The 19,775-nt window shown below is 43.3% G+C and overlaps 4 protein-coding genes across 5 annotated transcripts in view; 2 read left to right on the top strand and 2 right to left on the bottom strand.

The window, feature by feature from the left end:
* Positions 1-1,991: 1,991 nt before the first annotated feature.
* Positions 1,992-6,410, bottom strand: LOC118418323 (retinol dehydrogenase 12-like). 2 transcript variants are annotated; one of them, XM_035824196.1, is made up of 7 exons: positions 6,341-6,410; positions 5,672-5,784; positions 5,074-5,214; positions 4,139-4,330; positions 3,425-3,706; positions 2,793-3,009; positions 1,992-2,304 (listed from the first exon to the last, which is right to left on the bottom strand). In XM_035824196.1, exons 2-7 carry the CDS (start codon positions 5,751-5,753, stop codon positions 2,205-2,207), a joined length of 1,014 nt encoding a protein of 337 aa, XP_035680089.1. In that variant the 5' UTR covers positions 5,754-5,784; positions 6,341-6,410; the 3' UTR covers positions 1,992-2,204. The 2 variants fall into 2 exon arrangements, with proteins under 2 accessions (XP_035680089.1, XP_035680078.1); XM_035824185.1 differs by having other exon boundaries at positions 6,296-6,403.
* A 1,042-nt stretch (positions 6,411-7,452) lies between these two features.
* On the top strand, positions 7,453-10,786 carry LOC118418294 (cytochrome P450 2U1-like). The gene is made up of 3 exons (XM_035824150.1): positions 7,453-7,904; positions 8,792-9,742; positions 9,989-10,786. The coding sequence occupies exons 1-3, from the start codon at positions 7,520-7,522 to the stop codon at positions 10,165-10,167; spliced, it is 1,515 nt and encodes a 504-aa protein (XP_035680043.1). The 5' UTR covers positions 7,453-7,519; the 3' UTR covers positions 10,168-10,786.
* Positions 10,787-11,518: 732 nt separating this feature from the next.
* Positions 11,519-15,090, top strand: LOC118418302 (cytochrome P450 2U1-like). The gene is made up of 3 exons (XM_035824162.1): positions 11,519-12,484; positions 12,834-13,787; positions 14,034-15,090. The coding sequence occupies exons 1-3, from the start codon at positions 12,139-12,141 to the stop codon at positions 14,210-14,212; spliced, it is 1,479 nt and encodes a 492-aa protein (XP_035680055.1). The 5' UTR covers positions 11,519-12,138; the 3' UTR covers positions 14,213-15,090.
* LOC118418312 (cytochrome P450 4B1-like) overlaps positions 14,773-19,775 on the bottom strand; it is a 7,595-nt gene continuing 2,592 nt past the window's right edge. The window contains exons 6-11 of the mRNA XM_035824173.1: positions 19,544-19,688; positions 19,120-19,310; positions 18,884-19,017; positions 18,682-18,746; positions 15,902-15,984; positions 14,773-15,385 (exon numbers count right to left, since the gene is read on the bottom strand). Of these exons, the coding sequence (XP_035680066.1) occupies positions 15,205-15,385; positions 15,902-15,984; positions 18,682-18,746; positions 18,884-19,017; positions 19,120-19,310; positions 19,544-19,688 (799 nt within the window). The 3' untranslated portion in view covers positions 14,773-15,204. The remainder of the gene's footprint in view (positions 15,386-15,901; positions 15,985-18,681; positions 18,747-18,883; positions 19,018-19,119; positions 19,311-19,543; positions 19,689-19,775) is intronic.

Here is a 19,775-nt window from a genome sequence, read left to right as displayed (position 1 = left end):
ACATCACTGTCCTGCGGATCTCACGGCGAGGTATGTTTTATACAATGATTGTTTCCAAACAATACCCGCTTTGAATTTGTCTTTGTGACTACATTCCTTGTTGGCTAGTAGTTAGTAGCGCTTTTGGTATGCTTGGGCTGAACAGAAACTTATCAGAAAACGACATAACGGAGCCTTACAAAACACAAGTCACAAGCATGATACTTGCTGAGTAACTGTTGACTTATTTGGGAAAAATTTGAATCATCATCAAAACAGTACTTGTATACGCATATGTTTGTCTCAAGCCTGGCATTTATTCGCATAGGAACATTCTGTTCCAACGGTGTTTACGTGTTTGTTTACATGCGACGTCTCGTACACAATGCAAAGTCCGGCCGGGGAAGCAGATCACACCTTGTCACTAATTATGCAACGCTAGACTGTTTCTGCCGCGCCCTCCCGGGGGACTTTTTTGGTATGATAATGCGGAATGTAACGGTGATAATGGCGATACCACAATCAAATGCATTTGTTCCTGTTGTATAACAAGCCAATCACCATTTCTTTTCATATACATCCTAATTACTTTGACGGACGCATCCATCAAACATGGATGCTTTAGCCTATCTCAAAATTTGATGGGATTATTCTTTCTCTTTTTCAGAAGGCGGGTCGACATTCTCTGGCCGTGTCAACAGCTGGGAGAACACTGGACTACAGGAAGGGCACAGAAGGAATTGAGCTGGGAGGGATCAGGGCGTAACTAGCCTGAAAAGAAGCGAAGCACTGTCACTAGTAGAAAGGAGACTTTGTGCTGTTGCGAGAAGCTGTACATACTGATACTATAAGTCATGTTAGTTGTAATTTACAAGCTGGATTCACTATCTGTATCCTGTAGCCGGATGTGGAAATTCCTTAGAGTTGGACATCGCGAAGACTATGATTTGTAATAGAAACAGATATTCGTAGAAGCAAGATTAGCCACAGACTCCCATGTCAGCTTTACATAAAACTCAAATTGTATTCACGTTTGATCCTATATTCTATTTGGAAGTATAAGAAGTCATGTGATATTGGCGGTTAAAGGATTCAACTTTCCCTTAACATAATTAGATAACAGGGACTCTCTGTACATACCTGGTATAACCCATTCTTGTTGCAATATTGTATCTGAATACGTATCATGTGGCAGACAGGATTCGGCCTCGATGACATTACGTCGTTTAGTTCTTCGCAGGACTGGTTTAGAATAAGATTATTCTGTGCATTCTTTTCCATTTCGAATCGTGTTAGCCTTTTATAAGAAAGTAATTGGGCACACGTGATATTGTGATTTGTCAAATGTGCGGAAAATTCATTAAAGTGACTTTGTATCTGCAGAAAATCCCGTTTTAGATTCTTTATGATCTGATCATACGAAGAAATCCCAAATAAACGACTTCGCATCCGCGGCAAATGCCGCCTTGGGATTTCTTAGGATCCGACCATGCCAAATATACGAGGAAAATCCTATAAAAACGACTTCGCATCAACGGCAAATTTCGGATTCTTCAGGATCCGACCATGACAAATATACGAGGAAAAGCCTATAAAAACGACTTCGCATCCGCGGCAAAGCCGTTTTGGGACCCGTTCATTCCAGGTATTTGAAAAAATCCTTTGAAAAACGACTTCGCATCCGAGGGAAAGACCGTTTGGGGATTCTTTGCGATCCGATCATTCCATGTATTCAAAGAAATCCCTAAAAAAACGACTTCGCATCCGTGGAAAATCCCATTTTGGGATATTTTTGAGTCTTTTCATTCCGGATCCCAAAAATCCAAATTTCGGATATTTTAGGGATCCAACTCGAATCCGTTTGCATTCGCTAGCATTTGTTACAAATACGCAAATATCCCTGCTCGGATATGGCTACATCCGATACCCTTTCCCCCAGTGCACTACTTGTATAATGAGAAGAGGCTGTTATGTTAGACATCACAAGCTACATGTAATGTTACAGGTACATGTAATATACTTGTACCATATGTTATGGTACTGTGAGGAAACATTTTGTCCCTGTCTCCCTTTAGTTTCATTTAGCATTTTCCCATGACCTACTCTTAGGATTTGTCTCAGCCTAACATAAACCATCAGACTGGCCCACCTGAAATTTGGAAATAGAATTACAGTATTCCTAAAAGTACAATTGTCCTCTGTCATTTTAACATTCTCAGTTGTTATTACTGTTTGAGTCCCACCATCTCCTCGCTGACCTCCCACAGTCTCTTGGCCGCCTCAACGTCCTGGCCCGCTGGACTCGGGTCTTTCTCCGCACAATCGCTGTCAAGGGAACGAAAAAAGGGAATCATTTTGACATGTAGCATACAGAGACATATACCAGACACGTGGTCGATCGAAAGACCGCATTAATAAGATCACCAAACTGAAAGTGACTAGCAACAGAGGTCGTGGTACAATGTAGACCCAGAAAAACCTGGAGGGAGTGTGTCAGGAGGGACTTGAAGGTGTGCTGCCTGACAGGGGTCGACCAACTGGACAGAGCCAAATGGAAGCGAAGTGTGAAGACTAGCCGACTGCTGCCTGCCCCTACGTCAGGGACCCCAGCAGCAGTATAATCAAACAAAGGATAGTGAGTGAGTGAGCGAGTGCCGGATACAGATACGGTTTCAGAAAGAAAAACTATCCAATAAGAATAATAGTATCACCAACACAGAAAAAAGAAGGCTCTGCCTCTGTGGTGTTGCCAAAAAAAGACTCCACAACTCCAAAGTTGCTGAGAGGCCCTAAACAAGGTGTGACCTTCTCACCTGAAGTACAGACCAGACTTGGACTCCAGGCCCTCCTGAAGTGCACAGTGGAGGGAGGTCTGTGCACCCTGCACGCTACTCTTTCCGACGACGTACATAAGTGGTGAGATGATTGGCCGTAACAGGATCAGCCATAGTCCGTAGGTGTCGGTCATGTATCTGCCTAGCTCTGTTCGCACACCACCCGGATGGACAGAATAACAGGTCACTCCTGTCCCTACATGTTGAAGAATGATCACATCTGTCAATTATTATTTATATACTTTTCTAAAGTGCCTTACATGGTTTGATGATTACTTTTGGCTGTAGGAAGCACATTGTGCATTAATGTAGCAAGATGAATGTTTAATAATAGACTTTGTGACCAAATTTCGTGAATCATTCTGCAAGGACTTTATTTTACAATGATAGGGAAGGAGATTTTTAAGCACATGTGTCTGAAACAAGTCTGGGGTACAGAAGTAGTACAATGGAAACAGATAAAACTAAAACCACTGCAAATATTTCAAGGTTCACTGGATGGAAAAAAGGAACAAAGCAAATAACAGTAGGTCACCAGAGGAGGTTTGTTTCTTCTTAAACAACAGTGGTATGGATTAATCTTTAAAAATATAATGATAGTTTCAGTTCACCTTCTAGTCTCGTTGCCAACTCCCTAGTGAAGAGTATGTTGGCCAGCTTGCTCTGACTGTATGCATCCATGGAGTTGTAGTTATTTTCCATGTTCAGGTCATCAAAATGCATCTTCTTGATAAACTGATGCCCCATCGAAGACACAGTCACGACCCGGCTGGGGGCGGACGTCTTGAGCTTGTCCAGCAGCAGGTTGGTGAGGAGGAAGTGACCCAGGTGGTTCGTGCCAAACTGCATCTCAAAACCGTCTTCTGTCTTCCACTGGGGGCACATCATGATCCCTGCGAGGTGTATGAAACATCTGTATGTTACCTATTACACCTTTCCTTTTCATGCTACAAGCTATTATTGGAAACAAGTAAACAAAATCATCACCTGTTATTGGAAACAAGTAAACAATCATCACCCATGATACAGATAACAGGTCAAGAAGCCATGCCACTTAACTGTCTTTGCACACAAGGAAAGGTGCAGTACCTAAACGGGATACCTCTGGCAGCCTGACATCACTGTGTTGGTCATAGCCATGAGTCTGAACACCATTGGACCTGAGCCAAATCTTTTAATTCTCCAGGTATCTTGCACCATGTCTGCCAAACATCCTACAACTCTGCAACATCACTGCGGATGCACACCATGGCAAACAAACAAACACACCAATAGATTAAACTTTGTACCACCATTTGCAAGGAGGAAACATGTCAGCTCAGTACCTGCATTGTTGATGAGAAGGTCCAGGCGGGTTTCATTGTCGTTAATTCCTGCTGCAAACTCCCTGACTGAGGCCAGAGAAGCCAGGTCCAGTTTACGCACCAAAACGTTTCCGTTTCCGGTAGTCTTGCGAATGTCTTCCGCAGCAGCCTCAGCTTTGGTCACATCTCTACAGGCAAGGATCACCCGGGCACCTGAAATGGCAGCACTCACCTGTTAGTTTGATTTCAATGCAAGGAAATGTCACTACAACATGACAGCTAATTATAATGTCTGTTGTTTCTCACAACACTATTAAACACAAAAGAATTTCACACAGATGATCTCACTTTTCAAGTCAGTCAAAAAGTTCTTTTTCATAACAATGGATTGTGTGACAAAAAGTGCAACGTCCATGATGGCTGTCTGCCATATTGGTGTTTCTTACTTACATTTCAGTTCAAGTATGCAGCACCAACATTGATGCAGGAAGGTGCTGATGAGAGACTTAGAGGCACGATGCAACTCGATTGAAAGAGAGCTTTATTCACACACATGTGCATGTACAATCACACACATGTGCATGTACAATCACACCATGAATGAAGAGAGGGACCACGTGACCCTTGACACTGACGTCACACAACAGTGATGTCACTACTTGACTAACACAACTATCACATAGTGGCGCAGAGCAATGTAACATTATATCTTAAAGTTTATACACTTTAAGTGACCTTGCATCTTTTTACTCTTTAAGATTCAGAAAGTAAATGTCAGTTCAGCCTGGTCAGTTACTTGAGTCATTAGCCATAGGACATCTTCCAGCTTAAAAAACATGTACATGTTATGCTATGATTTGTCAAATATGTGTTCAACTATGGTGGTGGATTTATCAACAGCATTAAGTGTTTGCATCTATATATGGTCTAAGATTACAATAAGTGATAATGTATACCTCTCCTGGCCAGATCGCGTGCCGTCTCCTTGCCCAGTCCTGTATTAGAACCTGTGATGATGGCAGTCTTCCCCTCCAGCCTGGCTGTGCTGTAACACCCGCCCCCGCCAAAGTACTTCCGGGCGGCATAGAAGGCCACTCCTGTATTACATCATAATGTCAGTAGCAATTCAACTTACAGTTTTCTTCTACATTTACTTTTTTCCTGTAGGCTAGAAACAATGTTAATAGCTCTTTTCTTGATGCGCGATGACATACATTGTACGACTGTAACGTTATAACTTACATGCAGGTACAATATAGTTTGAATGGATCTCGTATCAATAAGAGAACCCCAGGGAATGCAGTGAATGTATGTAATAATTCAGCAATAAAGACAATTAACGTTAAGTGTTCAAAATCTTTTCATTGATTGACAATGTTTTAAATGGGCCTGCATGCCTCCTTTTCATAAGGAGCACACAAGCTATTTTCAGTCAATTGTAAATAGTGAAGTCGTCAAATTTTACCTAGATAACATATTGGTAGTCGTCCTGAACTTAGTGTTAAGTATTTGCTAAGCACCCCCACCCCTCCACTCACATACGCCCCTGCTTACCTGCTGCAACCCCTGTGAGAATGAGATGTTGATGGGAAGAGACAAAGTCCACCAAGTCACCACTCAGGTAGTCTGACATCATGTTTGGTACCTGTCTGGTGCCTCACTGGGACCTAGTACGTATGGGGCAATTATACATTATCACTGTGACATTATCACAACATACTACATCTATCTCAGACAGGTCAACAAGAATTCATTTTCCGAACTTACCTTTTTTTTGCACTACATGTACTTACACTGTGTTAGTGTAACGACAATGTTTCAGTTATTTTGAAGGGATAGACAAGGCATAACATGCCAAATCTCTTTTCTGATGCTGTCACTAGTGTTATATCACAATCATACCAAGCAAGAGAGGACTAAAAACAATGATTTGTAATGTATGTGATGCCTAATGGATTGTGTGTTTTGCTTAGTCATCGAACCGGGCGTTGTAAAACTTGGAGTAGGCCTGGCCGGTACGTCCATTTCTGGTGTCGACTATGGGTCTCTCTGACTATGGGTCAAACAAATATAACGGTACATGTAGGTCGGTCCGGCCTAAATACTCATGTCCGTAAACCAACATTACAATTTCAATTGTCCGCTTAAGCACCCAGCCCAAGAAAGTCTAGCACCAACCTTCTCTGTGATGTTTCACGACTACGCCTGCAATGTACTTCTTACCTGCAATGTTTCTGTCGTCCGCTGAATTAAGGTGAACTTTGCCCTACAAACTCTTAAGGCTGTACCATTTGAGAGGGGTGGAGTAGGGCCAAAGGAAATATAATGCGTTTGGTTGAGGGGGAATATTTGTGTACTTTTCTCAATTTGCTTATTATGTTTATCAACTACTAGTACCTAATAATGTTTTTGGCATGCAACAGCGATTGAGACAAACGGAAGTCATAAAGGATATTAGTACGATACTCTGTCCATTTTTTTTTAAATCATGGCCGGAGGCGAATTGCAATATGCAAAGTAAAGCAGTAGCATACAGAATCGTATACTTTTAACAAAGAATGAAAATAAATTAATAAAGGGGCATGACATCTGTTCAAAATCGTTTTCCATCTGAATAATTCCGTGAAACAGTGGAATACAATGAATTGTCCAACATTTTCGTAGATAAATGGGTTAGATGACTAGAAAATTGTTTTTGTTGGTCGTTAATATGTGAAAAGCTTGAAAAAAGGGTTTTGCAGATTTCTATGAATGATTTACTTCTTTCCGAACTGTATTGTGAGCATTGACAAATGTTGTTCATCTTCCACTGTAAAGTATTTAGATGTTTTCTCGTCAACGGGTAGTTTTTTTTTTTTTATCTGACATTTTCTATTTCTAGTGCGCGTGCATGAACACTTTAAAAAAAATCACATTTTACATAAAGTGGATCTTAGCCTAAAATCTATATGGTAAAGTTATATATAGGTAACTTTGCATGCTGGAGTCAGATTTGTATTAAATCTTGATTTCTTTAATAGCCCGGTAGAGTGCATGTTTATTTTGGGGTTTAGTCACTTAACGATTGATAGTGGTGGAAAGGCAGCTCGTTGGTAGATCCAGAAGATCCCATATCGACCGTGGAATACGAACAGCTAGGGCCGAAATAGATACTGGAACATGTAAAACTGTTTAACCATATCTTGTACATAGAAACAACTTTCCTGTCTCCAATATAGCAACTTTTCAATATAAATTCTATCAGCGGTACTACTTCATGTTTAATACTGCCGCCCTCGTGGTGACGTCAAAGCGCGCACAGCTATGAGGTGGAAATTGAATCCCACTGCGCACTGCGATCTCCATAGTAGTCTTACACAAGCCGTAACGTTAGTAGGTCAGGCTTGTATTAAACCGGCTGTCATGGCGTTTCTCGTGTCTATAGCTCAAGCAGTGTTGACAGGCCACAACATCACAGCAGTGCTGATCGCTGTTGTAGCGTTCCTCACGTCTATAACATTATTTTCGTGGTTCAAAACAACAGTACGGAGAGGGAGAGGGAATCTTCCGCCGGGCCCGCCGGGATGGCCCGTTCTCGGGAACCTCCCCAGTCTTGCCCAGAACGCCCACCTCCAGCTGACGGCCTGGCGTGGGACGTACGGGGACGTCTTCAGCGTGAAGATGGGTCTCCAGGACGCCGTGGTGGTCAGCGGGAAGGACGCTATCAGGGAGGCCCTGGTCAGGAAGGCCGAGCACTTCTCCAGCAGGCCGGACCTTTTCCTGTTACGCCGTAACCAACAGCACAATGGTGATCACGAAGGACCATTGTTTGTTTGTTTGTTAATTTATTTATTTTAGAAGAATTTTCTTATTCTTAAATGTTTTCATAACGTTGTTTTAACGTTATAACATAAGATAATAGTAATGGAAGATGTCAAGCATGTCAAGTTTTTATTACACTATCAAATATAACGCTGTAACTCTCGATCACGGTAGCTATAGACTACTAGTGTTCGTAGGGGGCACTGCACTGTGACTTCCGCTGCTTGTAATGTTATATACTAGTAATAGAAATGGCAGATACCATTGAAGGGGAGGGAGGCAGCTACTCATATAATGCTGTAACATGTATTTTAGGCTCTAACCATGAAAGGACAGGAGAAAACTTAGCAGAACATTACAGTAAAAAGGATAAGTACTGATAAATTAATAGCATAATTAGCATGTTACCGTAATGGTGGGTTAAGGACCTATTCATAGACAATGAAAAGACGTACGACAGATTCACCAGGAAAGAAGTCTAAGAAAAGAAAAGAAAAAGAAAAGAGAAATATTTTCAGGAAGTTTGATGGAGGCTTTGTTTGTGTTTATTTTTCATTTGAAAAGAAACAAATGATTTATCAACAGCAATGAAAAGGAATATGCATTGGAGACCAAAAACCTAGATTTTTATCATGGACCTTCCTCCAAACGTAAATGGTATAATATCAAGCAACTAAATAAAGCAAACAATTAGATGTACAAGAACATAACGAAAATCATCGGAATAGCCAACAAGGAAAATGATATAACCAAATAAAGCATCAAATTTGAAAGAAGCTAACGAAACCCAAATCTATGCCACCTTGACCCGTATGCCCTACCTGGTCTTATTTTCTTATTCAATTATGCAAATATTTCCTCCTTTTTATCCAGGCCTTGTCATGTCTCCGTACGGTGACCAGTGGAAGGTTCTCCGGCGATTCAGCATGTCAACACTCCGTTCCTTCGGCATGGGCACGGGCACCATGGAAGAAAAGATCGACATGGAATGTCGCCACTTCTGCACCGAACTGGAAACAATGTCCGGTCAACCATTCGATCTCATGCACCTCCTTCACAACGCTGTGTCTAACATCATGTGCTCCATGGCTCTGGGCAAACGGTTCGAATACGGGGATCCCATGTTTCTTCGTTTGATGGAGATATCAGAACGCGGCGTCGAACTATTCTTGACGGCTCATGTCTTCAACATCTACCCCGTACTTCGCTTCTTCCCGATAGTGGGGAGACAGTATCAGGAGTGGATGGATCTGTCAGAGGAGAGCCTGAAGTACTTCATGGACTTCATCGCTCAGCATGAACAGAGCGATGGCCAGGAGAAGGCACGTGACGTCATCGAAGCGTTTCGAGCGAAGCTGGAGGAAGATCCAGGCTCTCTGCCGAGTCACAGCCTTCCCCATCTCCTAGGAGACCTTTTCGTGGCAGGGATGGAGACGACCGCCAACACCTTACGCTGGGGTCTGCTGTACCTTGTAACGCATCCCGACGTGCAGACAAAGGTTCAGGCCGAGCTGGATGAAGTGGTGGGGCGGGACCGTCCTCCAGCCGTCAGCGACAAGCCCAACCTGCCCTACACGGAAGCCACCATCATGGAGATGCAGCGCATCCGCACGGTGGTGCCTCTGTCCGTGCCGCACTGCACGACCTCGGACACCGCCCTGCTCGGCTACGACATCCCCGCGGGCACGGACGTGCTCATCAACCTGTGGTCCCTTCACATGGACCCCGGCTCCTGGGACAACCCCGACAAGTTCGACCCGAGCAGGTTCCTAGACGGTAACGGACAACTGCAGACAAACGATTCATTCATGCCTTTCTCTACAGGTAAAGATACAACTGAAACAAAGTTCTATTGTTTTTTTCCTAAACTGACTTATATTAACGTTGTGAAATAAAGTCAAACCAACTCAAGACAGTCACCCGGGGACGGGTAGGTCGCTTAATGCTAGCGTCTATGGGAAATTTTTCGGGACCGAGAAAAAAGTGACCAGGTAACCGTCTTGAAGAGATGACCGCTTAGGCAGGTTTGACTGTGAAAAAGACTAACCATTTTCTCGTCTTACTTCGCAGGTCGTAGAGTTTGTCTCGGTGAACAACTGGCCAAGATGGAGCTATTCCTGTTCCTCACCAACATGCTACAGCAGTTCACCTTCACACTGCCAGAGGGCGCTCGACCCAACTTTGACGGTGTCCTCGGAGTAACGCTTCGACCTCATCCGTACGAACTCCTGGCAGTCAAACGTGGCTGACAGAAACAGCTTAGTATACTGATTCGTATACTTCAAGTCTTGGCTGCTTGCTCATATCTTTTGTCATTGTTGTATAGTACAAGACTTTTTACGGGCAGCTGTGATTGTCGTGGATAACGCCTCTAATACTGTAATAGCACAAGTTTACGTAGATTAAGTGTACCTCACCGTTTGAGCGTCTAGTTTACACACTTCGTGACCAGATACAAGTTGTTCTATCTTGTTTCAATCTTGTGCGTACATTTGTTTGTTAGCTTGACATACGTATCACAACACATCAATTTGTTAAGACATAGTCTCTACAACTAACCCAAAAGTGACACATATCAAGGAGACATTTTACCATTGAGAATGTGCTCTGGTAACGTCTGAGTCTGACTATAGTTAATGGCTTTTGCTCAATTCTACACACTTATACAACATGTCTACAGTTCGAATTTGTTATTGAAATGTTTGTGTCAATATTACATGTTGGTTTTATCCATACACAACGTCGTGCAAAGCGTTATCCTATTTCCTGTGTTTTCGATGCACGCTGAACGTCCCTGTCCTTGGTACCGAATCACCCTCACTGCCAAAGCCGCATGGCGATTGCAAGCTCAATAAATGTACTTCATTCTATGTTTCACTCACTAAAGCATGTACATGTACAATACAGGACAAATTAAAAACTAATACAACCTCATAAAAATGTCGGTTGACATTTTGTCTTATTAAAACTTAATGTAACGGTAAGGTTTAAATCGTCTAGCATAAGAAAGTCGGAAGCCGCAATAAAAGATAAAATCATACGAAAAGCTAAAATCTTATCAATTGGACCAAGCTTTTGAGCGAAAACAAAATCAGCGTAACAGTGTACATAACTGTATCAAGCATTAGCGCTCAAGCGTTTGAAAGCAGCTGCATTCATTTGTTTCTCCTTTCGAATTCTAGTACAGTATTTTTACATTGAGCTATGTTGATGTTTTTGAACCCCAATCCACGTCCACACACACACACACAAGATTTTGACCAAATTGTAACTTGTGCAAAGCTGCAACAAAATGAGTAGATATGTACTGTGAGTTGCGAATATTAGAGACTGGATACTAATGTCGTGGAATGCCGAAGTCAATTACAAAGTCATAGAAAATGTGAAAGAACAAAAATGAAGAATCTGTATACTATACTCTGTTTAGTAATTTGTTCACACTTCCTGACCACTAAGATTTCATCATAATCATCATATCGTTCCGCGCCAGTACTGCAGCCAGACCACGGCCTCAAGCAGGTCACGGTTGGAGATGTTGGGCCCAATACGTAGTCCCGTGTAATGTGTCCCATAGTTTGGGTAGGATGACCACAACGACACTTAGCTGAGTTCACCCGTCCCCATTTTAGTAGGTTGTCTCTTGTCCTGCCTACTCTGCTCTTAGCTCCTAGTTTAGGTCCACCCAGTCTCTTCTGGGTAGGTGAGTACCAAAAGGTAGGGACTCAAAGGGACTCTGAAGAGCTTCATTAGGTTGTAGAGTGTCAGAAGCTGTCCAGCGAATCTAGCCTGTGTTTGGCCGACTCCTTAGGGTCCAATTTAGGATCTGTACGACCATGAAACTCTTTCTGGGTTTCATAATGAAGGAAAATTGTTTTTGGACAAACTTATTTCTTATTTGCACCCTCGTTTTTAGGTTCCCAGACGATGTCGTCCATATCAATCAAATCACCACCATTGCCTTTGTACATAAAAATATAATAAACTGTTTATTTTAGTCAGCGACATTAGAATACGAAGCAATAAAATGAAGTTGGATCTGAGTATCGAATACTTGTACATCTTACCCTGCGCCTGCGCCAACTACGACGCAGAAGTTTGACCTTGGAACAAAAGTCCAAAGTCACGTCCATTGTGCAGTAGGGTAGCTGAAATACGCCCCCATTTTGGTCGTACTATTTTATTCTCCAGCTACTCGGGCGTAGTTTGACAGATACTTAACAATGTTTGAACCATTGCTGATAGGCCACAACATCACGGCAGTGCTGGTTGGTGTTCTGACGTTTCTTATATTCATCACATGCAGAGTCCGTAAACCAGCGGGTTATCCACCGGGTCCACCGGGATGGCCCGTTCTCGGGAACCTCCCCAGTCTGGCCCAGAACGCCCACCTCCAGCTGACGGCCTGGCGTGGGACGTACGGGGACGTCTTCAGCGTGAAGATGGGTCTACAGGACGCCGTGGTGGTCAGCGGGAAGGACGCTATCAGGGAGGCCCTGGTCAGGAAGGCCGAGCACTTCTCCAGCAGGCCTGAACTGTTCCTGATGCGCCGCAACAACCACCGTAATGGTATGTTACGCCAAACATCTTTTTATGATCCAATCAGAGTCACCTACAAATAAAATCCTAGACGTGGAGTAGCACTAAGAAGATAAAGCAAAAGACTAGGTCACCCGGTCCTGTACATTGAACATTTCCAGGTGTTTTTAGAAACCGTGATGTTGACCTTTGTTCCCATTGGTACTGTTGGCATGGGCAAAACTTGTATCAGCTTTGGTAAAAATCAATAATTACGGATAACATAGTACAGATGTATGTTTTTTTGCACGATCCTTAGGGAAATGGCGAAAAACATTTTTCTCTAAGACATGTCTCGTTTACTCTTTTTTGGTGAACGATTTCATTTCTTTTCTATCAGGGCTCGTCATGCGCCCGTACGGTGATCAGTGGAAGGTTCTCCGACGATTCAGCACGTCAACACTTCGCTCCTGCGGCATGGGTACAGGTATCATGGAGGACAAGATCATTCTCGAATGTCAGCATTTCTGCACTGCACTGAAAGAGAAGGCAGACCAACCCTTCGACCTGACACATCTTCTCCACAACGCCGTGGCCAACATCATCTGCTCCATGGCGATAGGGAAGAGGTTTGAGTACGGAGACCCAACATTCCTCCGTCTAATGGAGATGGTGGAGCGGGCCATGGTCCTCTTCATCACCGCTCACGTCATCAACATCTACCCGGTACTCCGCTTCTTCCCGGTGGTGGGGAGGCCGTACAAAGAATGGATGGATCTGTCAGCTAGCGTCCATAAATGTATTGAAGACATTATCCCTCAACAACAAAAGAGCCAGGACGTTTCCGATGAGGCCAACACGATCGTCGACGCGTTCGCCAAGAGCGTGGAACTCAATTCGGACTCACTACCCGATCAGAGTCTGATATATCTACTCATTGATCTCTTGGGCGCAGGGACGGATACGGCTGGCAACACCTTGCGCTGGGGTCTGCTGTACCTTGTAACGCATCCCGACGTGCAGACGAAGGTTCAGGCCGAGCTGGATGAAGTGGTGGGGCGGGACCGTCCTCCAGCCGTCAGCGACAAGCCCAACCTGCCCTACACGGAAGCCACCATCATGGAGATGCAGCGCATCCGCACGGTGGTGCCTCTGTCCGTGCCGCACTGCACGACCTCGGACACCGCCCTGCTCGGCTACGACATCCCCGCGGGCACGGACGTGCTCATCAACCTGTGGTCCCTTCACATGGACCCCGGCTCCTGGGACAACCCCGACAAGTTCGACCCGAGCAGGTTCCTAGACGGTAACGGACAACTGCAGACAAACGATTCATTCATGCCTTTCTCTACAGGTAAAGATACAACTGAAACAAAGTTCTATTGTTTTATTCCTAAACTGACTTATATTAACGTTGTGAAATAAAGTCAAACCAACTCAAGACAGTCACCCGGGGACGGGTAGGTCGCTTAATGCTAGCGTCTATGGGAAATTTTTCGGGACCGAGAAAAAAGTGACCAGGTAACCGTCTTGAAGAGATGACCGCTTAGGCAGGTTTGACTGTGAAAAAGACTAATTATTTGCTCGTCTTACTTCGCAGGTCGTAGAGTTTGTCTCGGTGAACAACTGGCGAAGATGGAGTTGTTCCTGTTCCTCACCAACATGCTACAGCAGTTCACCTTCACGCTGCCAGAGGGCGCTCGACCCAACTTTGACGGCGTCCTCGGAGTAACGCTTCGACCACATCCGTACGAACTCCTGGCGGTCAAACGTGGCTGACTGTGACAACGTAGATTACTGAGCTGTAATTTTGAAGCAGTGGCTGCTTCAATCTGTACACGTTCTGTAGTACAAGACTTTAAATGATCTGAGCAGCTGTGATTATCGTTGTAAAATGCCTTATGGCACAATTTGACCTTGATGTCGTGTCCCTCATAGTTTGGGTCGCCTATAAACCGAGTATGAATTTAGTTTGTGAATTAGGGATGCCAATTACCAGTTGCTATACCTTGTTTGAAGTCTATCTTGTGCGTAAATTTACCTGTCAGTGTGTGATGGCACTATGGAATGTAATGTGTCACAGTACATCAATATCTGAAACTTCTCCAGCTAACCCATGAATGGCACATTTCAAGCAGATATTTACAATGGGAAAAGAGTATTGACTTAATCTATGTTTATGAAGTGTGCCAAACTCTGTACGTAAAACATGCTTACACTACATACAATACTCTACAGTTCCAGTTTGATATTTGAAAATTGTTTGTGTCAGCATGTCGGTTTCAAAGCGTCAGCCTTTTCCTATGTTTTTACTGCACACTGAACATCCCTGTCCTTGGTACCAAAACACCCTCATCAAACTTTATTTCATATTTTCATTCACAAATACAAAAGTACTAGAAGGGAAAGCTGATGTAGCTTCAAGGCCGCGTTAGGCTCCTGCACATTATAGTCCATCATACATACTAATATTCAGATTATGCCCTGCTATTTTATATGCCCTGCAAATTTATTGACGCGTGTTGTTATTGTAATGTTACACAATGGTTGTTGTTTTAATGTACTAGAGGGCAGCTTATAAAGATCGTTCGGACCCTCCCCTCTCCTCCGCTTTGAGATAAACTCAAATGAACAAGAAAAAAATCCGAAAGCTCTAACTATTTCATGGAGGTATGAGATCTCCGAACTCTTTTTTTGTAATTGAACCCATTACGTATACAGTGATGTATAAAGTTAAGGACTTCTGTATCTGCTGACAGAACACCAAGCACTTAGTCCATCTCAATAGGTGTGATCCTGAGGTAGAGACCCGGACTATCGGCTCGGAGGATCATCCTTTCTACTGGAAAGGGCTCCGGTAGGGTATCGTCAGGAGTCAGACTGAACCGCCGCAGGATGAGCGCAACAGCTGTCTTCAACTCGTTCATGGCGAAGTGCTGTCCGATACAGTTCCTAGAGTTATTATGATCAGATTTTGTTATGATGTGATTTTTCTTGACTTGATCACAAATCGGTAAGACTAAAGCTTAGTGAATACATAACCTTTGTTTATACATGTTACATATAGTTTCAAGGTGTACAGAAAGAGACGTGTGTTTCTGTGAGTGTTGGCGTGTGTGTGTGTGTGTGTGTGTGTGTGTGTATTAAAGCGTGTGTGTTTGTGTGCGTATGTGTGTCATTCTCTTACGCAGAGACATCCAACGGCGCATCTTGTCTGTGCTCAGCTATCTCAACCATCACATGACCGCCCTGCTTATAGATATTAATGAGCTTTCCCTTTATATGTGCGAGATCCCTTTTGAAAACTGAAAGGCCTATTCTTTGATTAGCTGACAAGTGGTTTGTGGCGACGCCCACAGTAACTGACGATGACGGTTGAAATAGCAGAGTACAGGTACAGACAAGAGGCGGTTTGCTGGCGCAGGATGTGTGTGTGTGTGTGTGTGTGTGTGAAATGGTAGTACAAACCTTGGGCCTGCTGAGAAGGGAAGAAAGGCGTACGGGTGTCTGCCCTTGGAGTTCTCAGGTGAAAACCGCAGAGGATCGTACTCCTGAACAACGATAAAAGACAGGACACATACTTTTAAGAATTAACATAAATGTATACATATTTGATGCGTTCTTATGTATGCTATTGACACTTTCAAAGAGCTTATATTTGCAACATAAAGAGAATAAGTGTGGCAATAAATATTATTGCCATGGCGGACGGTTTTATTGTTTATAAGTATTAATGATTTTTGTTGTAGGTCTGTTGTATTTCCTTTCGCCTGGCTGTATGTATGAACATATGCACCTCTGTACCAAATGTTAGGTCATCAGGTTGTAATACAAGGGCACAGGGGCCCAAAATACACATTTTTAGTCAAAAATGGCCGAAAACCCCAAATTAACTTATTTTTGAAGTAATCTATTGAGAAGTTGTCGAGGGTTCCTGTGAGCATATATTCAATGCACCTCTGTACCAAATTTTAGGTCATTTGCCTTCAATACAAGGGCATAGGAGCCAAACATATACATTTTTAGTAAAAAAAATGCCCCCAAACCCTAAAATGACTCATTTTTGAAGTGATCTATGAAAAAAGTGTTGATGGAGTCCTGTTGTCATGTACCTATGCACCAAATTTCAGGTCTTTAGGTTGTAATATCAGGGCACAGGGGCCCAAAAAATATTTTTTTTATGTAAAAATGACATATGTAGAAATTATAACAATTTCTAAGGCCTCTATCAAAAAATGAAAAAAAAACGACCGGGGTTCTAACAGGTTGAAACTGGTTCTAACTGGTTCAAACCGGTTATAACCGGTTCTGACCGGTTCAAACCGGTTCAAACTGGTTCTGACCGGTTGTAACTGGTTCTAACCGGTTCAGACCAGTTCAAACTGGTTCTGACCGGTTCTAACCGGTTCTTTCCGGTTGTCCGGTTCAAACTGGTTCTGACCGGTTCAAACTGGTTTTGACCGGTTCTAACTGGTTCTGACCGGTTGTAACTGGTTCTGACCGGTTGTAACCGGTTCTAACCGGTTCCGACCGGTTCAAACTGGTTCTAATTGGTTCTGACCAGTTCTAACTGGTTTTCACCGGTTTAAACCGGTTCTGACCGGTTCTAACTGGTTCTGACAGGTTCTAAATGGTTCAAACTGGTTCTGATCGGTTCAAACTGGTTTTGACCGGTTCTAACTGGTTCTGACCGGTTCTAACTGGTTTTGACCGGTTCTAACTGGTTCTGACCGATTCTAACCGGTTTTGACCGGTTCTAACTGGTTCTGACCGGTTGTAACTGGTTTTGACCGGTTCTAACTGGTTTTGACCGGTTCTAACTGGTTCTGACCGGTTCTAACTGGTTTTGACCGGTTCTAACTGGTTCTGACCGATTCTAACCGGTTTTGACCGGTTCTAACTGGTTCTGACCGGTTGTAACTGGTTCTGACCGGTTCTAACTGATTCAAACTGGTTCTGACAGGTTCAAACTGGTTCAAACTGGTTCTGACAGGTTCAAACCGGTTTTGACCGGTTCTAACTGGTTCTGACTGGTTCTAATTGTCTTTAACTGGTTCTGACCGGTTCAAACTGGTTTGACCGGTTCAAACTAGTTCCGACCGGTTCTAACTGGTTCTAACTGGTTCTGACCGGTTGTAACTGGTTCAAACTGGTTCTGACCGGTTGTAACTGGTTCTGATCGGTTGTAACTGGTTCTAACTGGTTTTAACCGGTTCAAACAGGTTCTGACCGGTTCTAACTGGTTCAAACTGGTTTTGACCGGTTCAAACTGGTTCAAACTGGTTCCGACTGGTTCTAACTGGTTTTGACCGGTTCTGACCAGTTCAAACCGGTTCTGACCGGTTCTAACTGTTTTTTAATTTATTATTGAACATTAAAGTACAGACAGGACAGAGAGGTGATACACTCTAGCAGTAAGCTAATATTCACATCACCTCTCAAAAAAGGATGACTAACAAGAACAAATAAAGTGACATTATCGAAACAAATAATTCACAGCTATTTACATATAAGTCAGGTTACAATGTAGTTGCAAAACGTTTGGTATGTACAATATATGACTGGGTTAACTTTAAGATACTGCAGTTTGTATGATATGACAGAAAAGTTGAACCCCTTAAAAGTAAATGGATACGGGCTGATTCAGATAAACTATTGAAATCAAGAGAATTGCCTAGCAGGTTCTGAAGATTGCTGAAAAAAATGGTTCTGTATTGTTGGTAGGTAGTTCTGCTGTTCCCCATGAACAGGTCAATTAGCATGCTTCAACCTTCGGGGAACTTCGGAAGGGGCTTTCAACCAACAGAAACCCTATTTTAGAGACATTAAGTCTCGGTATTCCTTGGGGCCATGCCTTCTATTTGGTAAAATACAACTACAATTAAAAATAATACTTTGACGACATGTGTTGATACGTAGGTTATTGTTTGTGACAAAATTTTTGGCAAGTTTCGCATGTTTTTAGGCACTAATTTTGTCACAATCGGATAGCTTTCCAGATGTTATCTTTGCCCTGGCTGACTGGAGTATCAGTTTGGTTTGGTTTGGTTACACCCGGCTACTTGGGAATCCCCTTCGGGGAACGGAAGAATGCAGATTGCAGATAAGCAGGATGCAACTACGCATGCCTGTGTAAAAATTCCACAGATGCCTGCGGAATTCTGGGAATTCTTGTCAAACGGACGCACATTATAATGTTAGGCGGAGCCCCTGAGGCGTCCGCCAAAAATATCATAAGTTAAAGATACCTCAGGTTTCTCCCAGATGTGTGGGCTACGGTGAAGAAGACGCAGACTGATGTACACTTGTGATCCTGAAATATAAGACACAGGGGTTTATAATCGCCGATCACAGGTCAGGTAATGAACATTTTCACATATGGCTGTATCTTTGGCACTTTAAGCATTGTTAAATTGTCTTTTTCTGTATTGTCGCACTTCCTAGCATTACCTTCGGGTAAGGTCCTCCCATCGCTGAAGGTAAGAGGTGTCTCCACGTCTCGTAATATCTCCGGAACCGCAGGGTACATCCTCAGGCTCTCCTTCACACACAAGGTGATGTATTTCATCGACGGTAGGTCTTCCCTGCGCGCAAGTTGAATCGAAAAGTATAGTAGTTTGTCATTCGTTCTCAAATAAAAGTTTGTTGTACGTGTACCAAATTTATATGTGTAGAAAGTCCCTCACCACGTCACTTCCGTTCTCCCCTGCAGTACTTCCTGTGCCTCCTTCCTGCACTTATCCTGATGTCCCGGATAACGAGCCAGACAGTACAGGGTCCAGGCCAGCCCGCTGGCTGTGGTGTCGTGTCCCTCGAACATGAAGGTGTCCACCTCGTCACGGATCTCAGCATCAGTCAGACCGTTTCCATCTTCATCCTGGAACGTTTCGCTTGATTTAGGAAGACTCGGAGCGTATATGGCTTTGTATATGAGTCTCTACTGTTTAGTATCCTGTCGCAATCTCACTGATACAATTCTAAGTTTGTAAGATAATCGCAACTTAACATTTGAAGGTAGAGACAGCTGCAATTGTTGCCATTTATAATGATTTTCTTATCAAAAATGTAATGGAATGGACACATTCACACATGTTTCCACAAAGTACGTACCTTTGCCCTCAACAGAATGTCAAGAAAGTCCAGATACTTCTTGCCATAGGTGCTGTCTCCAGCGGACTGTTGCTTCAGGACTTCTTTACGTTGACGGATTATCTCTTCTGAGTACTTGTGGACAATGTTGCAGGCGGCTTTATGCCTAGGTATGGGTGTAAATGTATGGACGTAAATGCATGATTTTTCTAAAAATGTATTTTCGAAATCATCAAAAGTTACTGACTGAGAA

Source organism: Branchiostoma floridae, chromosome 1, assembly GCF_000003815.2.
Source record: "Branchiostoma floridae strain S238N-H82 chromosome 1, Bfl_VNyyK, whole genome shotgun sequence".
Classification (NCBI taxonomy): Eukaryota; Metazoa; Chordata; class Leptocardii; order Amphioxiformes; family Branchiostomatidae; genus Branchiostoma; species Branchiostoma floridae.
Note: the sequence above shows the minus strand (reverse complement) of the source record. Positions and strands in the feature narration are given on the sequence as shown.